General features: G+C 35.3%; 2 protein-coding genes across 5 annotated transcripts in view; both read left to right on the top strand.

Moving 5' to 3' along the window:
* LOC111488936 (type I inositol polyphosphate 5-phosphatase 10) overlaps positions 1–513 on the top strand; it is a 5,335-nt gene extending 4,822 nt beyond the window's left edge. For all 3 annotated transcript variants that reach the window (XM_023136889.1, XM_023136888.1, XM_023136887.1), the window contains one exon: positions 319–513. The gene's annotated coding sequence lies outside the window, so the exon portion shown is untranslated. The remainder of the gene's footprint in view (positions 1–318) is intronic.
* Positions 514–4,683: 4,170 nt separating this feature from the next.
* LOC111488933 (ETHYLENE INSENSITIVE 3-like 1 protein) lies at positions 4,684–8,539 on the top strand. Of its 2 annotated transcripts, XM_023136880.1 has the most exons (3): positions 4,684–4,854; positions 6,063–6,103; positions 6,201–8,539. In XM_023136880.1, the coding sequence occupies exon 3, from the start codon at positions 6,265–6,267 to the stop codon at positions 8,119–8,121; it is 1,857 nt and encodes a 618-aa protein (XP_022992648.1). In that variant the 5' UTR covers positions 4,684–4,854; positions 6,063–6,103; positions 6,201–6,264; the 3' UTR covers positions 8,122–8,539. The 2 variants fall into 2 exon arrangements, with proteins under 2 accessions (XP_022992648.1, XP_022992647.1); XM_023136879.1 differs by having other exon boundaries at positions 6,063–8,539.
* Positions 8,540–8,837: the final 298 nt, after the last annotated feature.

Here is an 8,837-nt window from a genome sequence, read left to right as displayed (position 1 = left end):
CCCCCCCCAAAGTCACTGTTTGGATAATACATATGATTCTGTTTTAGATTAATTGCAAATCACTCCCTTAGAGTTATTTACTTTGCAGATCAACCCTCCCCTGCCTCTGAAGTCACTGTCTTGATAATACATATTATTCTGGTTTAGATTAATTGCAAATCGGTCCCTTAGAGTTTTTTACTTTGCAGATCCAACCCTTCCCCTGAAATCACTGTCTTGATAGTGTGCATACGAGTCTGGTTTTGTCAAAGCTATCTGATAAAAGGGTATGCTTTGAAATTTCCTTTAATACAAGGGTATGGTTTGCAAAATATACAGAATACAAGGGTGTGGGCTGAAACATAGGAGGCAGTTGAAGACAAAAGTTGAAAACTTGTTAAGTTATATAAGGGAGGCAGTCCAAGTTGTTGGAGTTGCAAGACAAACAAGACATTGATTCTCTCAGAGCTTCACAAAAAAATATGAAACCTTTGATCTGCAAATCATTGGTTCCAATTCTCTGCTCTTTTCTACTGATGTGTTTTCTTCCCACTCCAACTCAAGCTGCAAGACTTCTCCTCCCGGTTCCTCGGGTTGCTTCTACATCGTCATCGCTGTATCGAGTTGATGTTCTTCATCTTCTTCCTCTCACAGCTCGGAAGCTCCATGAAACAGCATCATCTACTTCCTCCAACCTTCGCCGAATACCTCGTAGCGGCCCGAATCCAACACAGAACAGGTAATGATTCTGAATCCTAGTTCGGTTTCTGTTTTGTGTTAATGTTCGAGTTTTGACTCATAGATTGTTTTGTTTTGTTTTGTTTTGTTTTGGGGATAGAATGAAGCCTGAGTTGAGAAGCTAAATCTTAGAGGGATCATCAAGATGAACAAGAAACAGAGATGTTCAAAGATTCTCAAAACCAACCATTACTTTAGTTTTCTTTTTTCTTTTATATACTAAGAAACAAGATTCATAGCTATAGAAATACAGTAGTACTGACTTATATACATCAGAACTTCTTGTGTGTATGTGTAGAATCTCAATGTTAATCAAATTTTACCACTTTGATCTGTTTCTCGATATCGAGTTTGTCGATCCGAAACTTATACAAAGATGATGATCCGTTGTATCATTTGAGCTCTGCGACCCCAACTCGATCCATGTTCGATCAATCAATTACTTCAAATGTTCTATCAGATGAGAGGCTGATGAATTCCAACAAGAAGGTTGATGAGTTATTATCCACAAGGATGAGAGCAAGTTTGATGTAGGCCATTGTTAGTGACCATTCAACAAGAACAGGAAAGAAAAAAGGTTCATAAATAAACAAAGGAAATGAGAGAGAGAGAGAGGGAGAGAAATGTAATCCTAAATCTTATGGATGAGGAATGGCTTCAAATCTAATCCAAATAGTTTGGAGGGCCCAAACCTCATAAGGATTGGGCTAGCTGTTTGGACTTTATAAAGGTACCCTTAAGGTCTCGTTTGATAACTGTTTCGTTCTTCAAATATACGGTCGTTTCTCATATTTTTTAACTATGATTTCTACGGTTCTAGGAAAAACATTTGAATTCTTAGTCGAGCTCTAGTAAGGAAAAAAAAACAACCACCAATTGAATTTCCTCGGTTTTAAACACGTGAGTGATAATGCAGGGTTTTCTAAGTTTTCAAAACCACATAAATCGAGATATTTTTTTTATTTAAAAAGATGTGACATTATATCAAAAAAAATTATTAAAGTTTGGTAATAGACGAGCTGACTCCCTCAAGATAAACCTATTAATTAAGAAGAAATCCGAAGATATTAAACTTTTTGACGTTACAAAAATTAGGCGACGTAACATGTTATAATAATATATAAAAGTGTCGGGTCAAATTAACCGAATTTAGTCAACCAGCTAGAACGTGCAAATCCCATTAATTAAATCAATCAAAATCGAATCGATCGGCCAACTCTCCGTGAAACCGAACCAACCGACATTTATTTATTTTTATTTTTTATTTTTCGAAAAAAAAACCCTAGTAAATATATTTAAAATGTAGGGGAAAAAACAGTGATAAGATATAAACAATATACGTGGGAGGGTCCCCTTCAATGGGATCACATCGCCCATAGACAAGTCCTTGACCATTGACCAAACTTTTACGGAGACTTTCCATCGTCTTCCATTGCTGGTGGGGCCCATTTGACACGTGGCAATTTCAGACAATTAGTACTAAAGGATCCACACGTGGGGTGTGGGCCCCACTCTTTTGTCAAAGCGGCGGCTGCGGACTTCCACTCGCATTTAAATACACTTTTGAAAATTTTAAAAGTACGCTACACAAACATATGTGCGTATAATTAGAAAAAAAATAAAAATAAAAAATATATTATTTGATGAAAATAAATTATATTTCTTAATTTTTTAAAAACTAACGTTAAATATTTAATTACAGGCTTTTTAATTAATCATATATATCTAAACTAATTAAATTATATTTACGTGGACAATTTTAATTTATAAATATTATTAAAAATTGCATGCCCATAAATTTTTATGCAAATTTATTTTTTATTTTAATTTACAAAAAAGATGAATTTAAGGTGGGCCCGGAGCAGATAACGTCGGTGGATGGTGGGACGCTTTTTAATTAATTATTTATTTATATTTGGTGACGTGGTAAAGTGGATACATTTTTAAAAATAATAATAAATAAAAATAAATAAAATAGAAATCACGTGATAAACCGTGAAATTGAGTTTGATTTTTCGGCGATGTGATGGGTTTAAAGCCTTTGTTAAAAGTAACACTAAAACACACCCTCCACATGAATTTATTTATTTATTATATTATATTAGTTTAATTAAACCTCCTTATCCCTCTTTTTAATGGTGCCACGTGTTACGTGATTAAATATCTAACTAAGCTTAGTGCTAGAGTGATTAGATTATAAATGTTATTTAAATCATATTATAATATTGTATAAGTTTCCTCTTCTTCCCTATTGTTATCAATTTCACGATTTAATATATAGTTGTGTCGGATTCATTTATTATGCCCTAAAATGGGTGATTTCATATTAATGACGAGGTAGCTATCAAATTCACAGGTTAACACATAATTGTGCCGAATTTAATCGTGTTTAGCCTCGTTAAGAGTAAAAACCAACATGTCGCTCGTCGATCGATGTGATATGTGCTCGTATTTTGACTAGGTTTTATTTTTTGATGATAAAAATAAGCTCGTAATGCCGTACGGTACTACTTCACTATCGGTCCCCCAGGAGTATTTAGCCTTGCAAGGTGGTCCTTGCTGATTCACACGAGATTCCATGTACCCTAAGCTACTTGGGTCATAGCGTAAGCTTGTAATGCTTTCAGCTACTAGACTCTCGCCATCTAGGGTGCAGCACTCCACTGCTTCACCTAGCAGCACGACGCAAGTAGACGGATAAATTCTTGTTTGAGAGGCGACTCAAGTGCTATATTTTGTTCGATAAAAAAATATTATATATATATTTATATATTAATTTAGTTAGCTGGCGTGTCACTTGCATGATCAGCGTTGAACCCTTTCGTGGGTCCCACCATTAATCTATTATTATAATTATGTGTTATTTCAAACCTCAAAAAAATAAAAGCTGAGACTTTTTCTTGCCTTAATTTAAATAAAAAAATTATTTTATTTATTTAATTGTTTTGTCACAAAAATTATTAAATTTAAGTTATATATATATATATATATATACACACACATTATTTATTCTCCACTTTATTATTTAATTCAAATAAAAATAATAATTTTTGTCAACTCAATTAAAAAAATATTTTTCATAAATTCTCGATTCACAGTCAAATCTCTAGATGATTTCACATATTTACTATAGGTCCGTCAACACGTCACAAGTCAAAATCGACCTAATTTTAATTCATAATGATAAAAAATTATCTCCTAATTCAATTTAGTTTGTTTTCTTCTGCTCAATTAAACGATAATTTATCATTAAAATATTTTTTATTTCATAATTATTTTTAATATAAGATATTTTCAAAATTTTGACGTCACTTCCAACCATTTTTATTTTTTTGCAGTTTTAGGTGACTATTTTATATTAGGTAATTTGTTATATGGAATAATAATCCTTCAAAGATTTATTGACACTAAAAACTTTCCCAACAAAAATAAACATTTATAGTAAGTTCCGTACGGTCCTTTTTTTTTTCTTGCATTTATCCAGATATTTTCTTTGTAAAATTTTAGCCGATTATTTAAAAAATAATAATAATGCATTTAAGATAATTTATTTATTTATTTTAATTATTTTCCAAGTAAGTCAATATTATTTATTTATTTATTTAACGTTGGAAATTAATTAAAACTCGGAATTATAATTAATGATTGGGTGCGTGGAAGCCAAGCGGTGCCTTTTATTAATAATAATAAATTGAAACGCGAAGAGTCGCTTCGCACGTTTATAAATATTTGGATAAAATAATTTTGATTGAATTAAGAAAAGAAAAAAGGTGCATATTGAACACGTGTCGGAATCTGGAAGTGAGAGCATGGATTATATAATGAGAACAAAACAGGGGAAAATAACCTCACATGCAAAATTCCAAACGGCAGTTCTTAAGAGGTTTAACCGCGGTTTGAAACGTTAACCCAACTACGGTTAAATACTGGAGATCGTGTTAAGTCTCCTTCTCCCCTGGAATTTTACTGTTTGTCTTTTTAATTTGAGGACCCACACCATTTTCTCTTTCTCTCTCTAGTTTCAGAGAAGAGGATAATAACAAAAGCCTCGGCACCGTCACTTACGTTTCTCTCTCTTTTCTCTGTGTTTGATGAGTTTCCGTGGAGAGGGAGAAGATTTTCAATGGCTTATGGAAGGTAAAATTGAATCTCTGGAAATGATAGTGTGTAATTCTTGTACTATTTCGTGATTTTTTGCTGGTTGATTTTGTTGTTTTTGGTTTTGCTACTGTTTTGATATGTGAATTTGATTACTGGAGTTTGAAATTGTGGTATATTTTCGTTTTTCAATCAAATTTGGTTGTTGTTGTGGATGTAGCTCTTCTGTTTTTTATGTTTTATTTTTTTATTTTTTATTTTGATTTAGTTTGTGTTGATCTCTTGCTATGATTATCCATTCCGTAGTTTGCGGTTGGAAGTTCTTGGATACTTTTTCATTCTGAATTGTTTGTTATCGGGTGAGTTATGCGCTTTTTCGGCATGTTGTTTGATGAATACAGGCGTTTCGTCTGGTATGTATTGCTTTCTTTGCAAATTAAGCCACTTATTCTCCTCCTCAACGCCTTTGAGCATTATGTTAGTTGTTGATTGTCGTCGTTTATTTCTCTTCGTTCCGGGATGAGATTTTGATCGACTCCGAGTTTCTCGATCTAAAGGCTGCTGAGGCCGTCTTCTTTTGTTATTTAAGTGGAGTTTCAGTCGGCGTTAATATAAATTCATGTGAAGCATTAAGTCTTATCTCTGTTTTTGGTCATAAAGTTGGTTTAGTTTTGCTTTAGAGACGGATAAATTTGCTGGAAATTTTTTGGTTGAAGATTATACGCGGATCGAATGTGGCGTTTCTTACACGCAGAGTTTCCAATCTTATTGTTGAGTGTGTGTATCGGAAGCGAATAATTAGGAACGCTTGAATTACTTGCAGTCTGATATTCATGTTGATTTCTTCTTTTTCTTCTTCTTCTTCTTCTTTTTATGTTGAAAATACATCTTATGATAATTGAATCTTGGATCGATTTTATATTATCTTTTGATTTTCTCTCTCTTACATAATATATTTTGATCTGTCTTTTTTTTTTTCTCTTTATCAAGTGATTAAATGACTTTCTCTTCTAGAATGAATGATTTTTTTTTTCTTTCCCAGGTTGAAAATATATAATCTATAGTTTTAATTCGCTTGTGCATATACTTGTTGTTTCTTCTACGCTTGTTTCTTTTATTTATTTTATATGATGTGTTTGACTTAGTATTATTATTATTTTTCAAGTGTTCTGTTTTCAAAGTAATCCTGCTTCTTGAGGTAGCACTTAAGCTTTTCACCAATTATTGAGTTGTTAATTTTTTTACAGGATATGTTGAATGATCGATTTTCTGGGATGTTTCGCCAGAACGTGAAATTCTGTGGATCTTAAAATCGCCTAAGTCATCATCAGTCATCATTTTTGTTTGAAAAGTGCTTAGATAAGAAAGCAATCCCATCTTCAAGCAAATTGTTTGAAGCTAACGATATTGGGGTTTAATTAATTTCTTTTGTTACTGTGGTTTGTTCCAATGATGAACAACATGGGAATCTTTGAAGATATTAGCTTTTGCCAAAATCTTGAATATTTTTCAGCTCCTCCTGGGGAACAGGAGACAGCTCGGGAGAATGAAGCTGAGGCTACTTTGGAGGAAGATTACAGTGATGAAGAGCTGGATGTTGATGAGCTTGAGAGAAGGATGTGGCGAGACCGAATGCTTTTGAGGCGACTCAAAGAACAAAGCAAAGAGAAGGAAAGCGCTGATAATTCAAAGCAGCGTCAATCCCAGGAGCAAGCCCGAAGGAAGAAGATGTCTCGGGCTCAAGATTGCATCCTGAAATATATGTTGAAAATGATGGAGGTCTGTAAGGCTCAAGGATTTGTGTATGGGATCATTCCTGAGAAAGGAAAACCAGTAAGCGGAGCATCTGATAATCTTCGCGCCTGGTGGAAAGAGAAAGTCAGATTCGATCGAAATGGCCCTGCAGCTATTGCCAAATATCAGGCTGAACATGCGATTCCTGGGAACAATGATGACTGCAATACAGTGACATCCACTCCTCATACTTTACAAGAGCTCCAAGACACAACCCTTGGATCACTTTTGTCAGCTCTGATGCAGCACTGCGATCCACCCCAAAGGCGTTTTCCATTGGAGAAGGGAGTTTCCCCACCGTGGTGGCCCTCCGGAAACGAGGAATGGTGGCCTGAATTGGGACTACCTAACGATCAGGGGCCACCCCCTTATAAGAAGCCCCATGATCTGAAGAAGGCTTGGAAAGTCAGCGTTCTTACTGCTGTGATTAAGCATATGTCACCTGATATTGCGAAGATTCGCAAGCTTGTTCGTCAATCTAAATGTTTGCAAGACAAGATGACTGCAAAGGAGAGTGCCACATGGTTGGCAATTGTAAACCAGGAGGAAGCTATGGCTAGGAAATTGTATCCTGATAAATGCCCGCCTATGCCGATATGTGGGAGCGGATCTCTTTTGATCAGTGATACTAGTGATTACGATGTTGAAGGAGTAGAAGATGAACCAAATGTCCAAGCAGGGGAAAGCAAACCCCACGATCTCAATTTCTTTAATATGGGGGCCCCTGGACCTAGAGAGAGGCTTGTTATGCCCCCTGTGGGAACTCAGATCAAGGAAGAATTCATGGAGAACAATTCGGACCTTAGTCGAAAGAGGAAGCAGCTGACAGATGAGTCAAATTCAATAATGAATCAGAAGCTATATACTTGCGAGTATTCTCAATGCCCATATAACAGTCAGCGCCTTGGGTTTTTCGATAGGACTTCAAGAAACAACCACCAGTTGAATTGTCCATTTAGGCAGGATTCTTCGCATATATTTAGCATGCCAAGCTTTCAAACTAATGGTGACAAATCATCATCCCCAGTTCCTCCATCCTTAAATCATTCTAAGCCACCACCTATTCGGTCAATGAACCCGACTCCACCCTTCAGGGTATCAGGACTTGGACTTCCGGAAGACGACCAGAAAATGATTTCAGAACTTCTGAGTTGCTACGATTCTAACCTCCAACAGGACAAGAACACATTGAATCCTGGTAATGTCGATGCTAGAGGTGATCACAAGCCCAACCAACAGCTGCCAAAATTCCAACCCCAAGTCGACATTAACATGTATGGCCAAGCAGCGATCGTGGGAAATAACATGCCAATACAGCACCCCGACATTTCTTCCACAAAATTTCCATTTGAAGAATACAAGGCGGCAGCATTTGATTCTCCGTTCAGCATGTATCCCAACGATAGCATCCCAGACTTAAGATTTGGTTCTCCTTTTAACCTTGCATCAATTGATTATGCAGCAGCAGACACACCATTGCCCAAGCAAGACACACCCTTGTGGTACCTTTGACGCCAAAGTCGTGTACAACAACTCGCATTGATCGCACCAATGATAGGAAGTAAATATATTTTCAGAGGGAGGAGGAAAAGACCATCTTCATGCCATGCCCTAAAGAAGGTGAAACTTTCTCCTATCTATATGCTAGTTGTTTAATACACACACACACACACACACACATACACATAACATATGCTTTGTGTGTTTAGATGGTTCTGTTCTGCAGCTACATACATTATTAAGACGCTTTTAAATAATGTAGGATGATATAATAATATAATGCTACCCAGTGTAGTAGTAGTAGTAAAGTAAAGAAGGCGAGTTCGGTAGTAGAGGAATCTTAAGCTCTCAATTATTAGTGTATTTCTGGGAACTTAAAACGTACTTGTTGCTTTTGAATGTTTATATTATATTGGATATTTTTCTTAAAACTTATGGATGCCAATTTACTTTTTGATTAGCTGAAGTACATGTAGTTTTATGTATCTATTTACTTTATTGTGACATTCATGCATTTGATTTTTTTCTTTTTTTAAAAATAATTTTTAACAATATTACGTAAGATGGGTATGGGGGATGAATGAGGGATTTGAGCTTAAGGGGTTCAAGTTGGCATATTCATGCATCTGGTTGGGGGTGCTTGTTTATTGTGAACCAGCCAACAAACAAGGAGTTAATTAGATTTAAATGATGAGGGGATGAATTTTTCTTGTTTTTTTTTTTTTTTT

This window comes from Cucurbita maxima, unplaced genomic scaffold, assembly GCF_002738345.1.
Source record: "Cucurbita maxima cultivar Rimu unplaced genomic scaffold, Cmax_1.0 Cma_Scf00014, whole genome shotgun sequence".
In the NCBI taxonomy this organism is placed as follows: Eukaryota; Viridiplantae; Streptophyta; class Magnoliopsida; order Cucurbitales; family Cucurbitaceae; genus Cucurbita; species Cucurbita maxima.
This window is presented reverse-complemented; position numbering and strand designations above follow the sequence as displayed.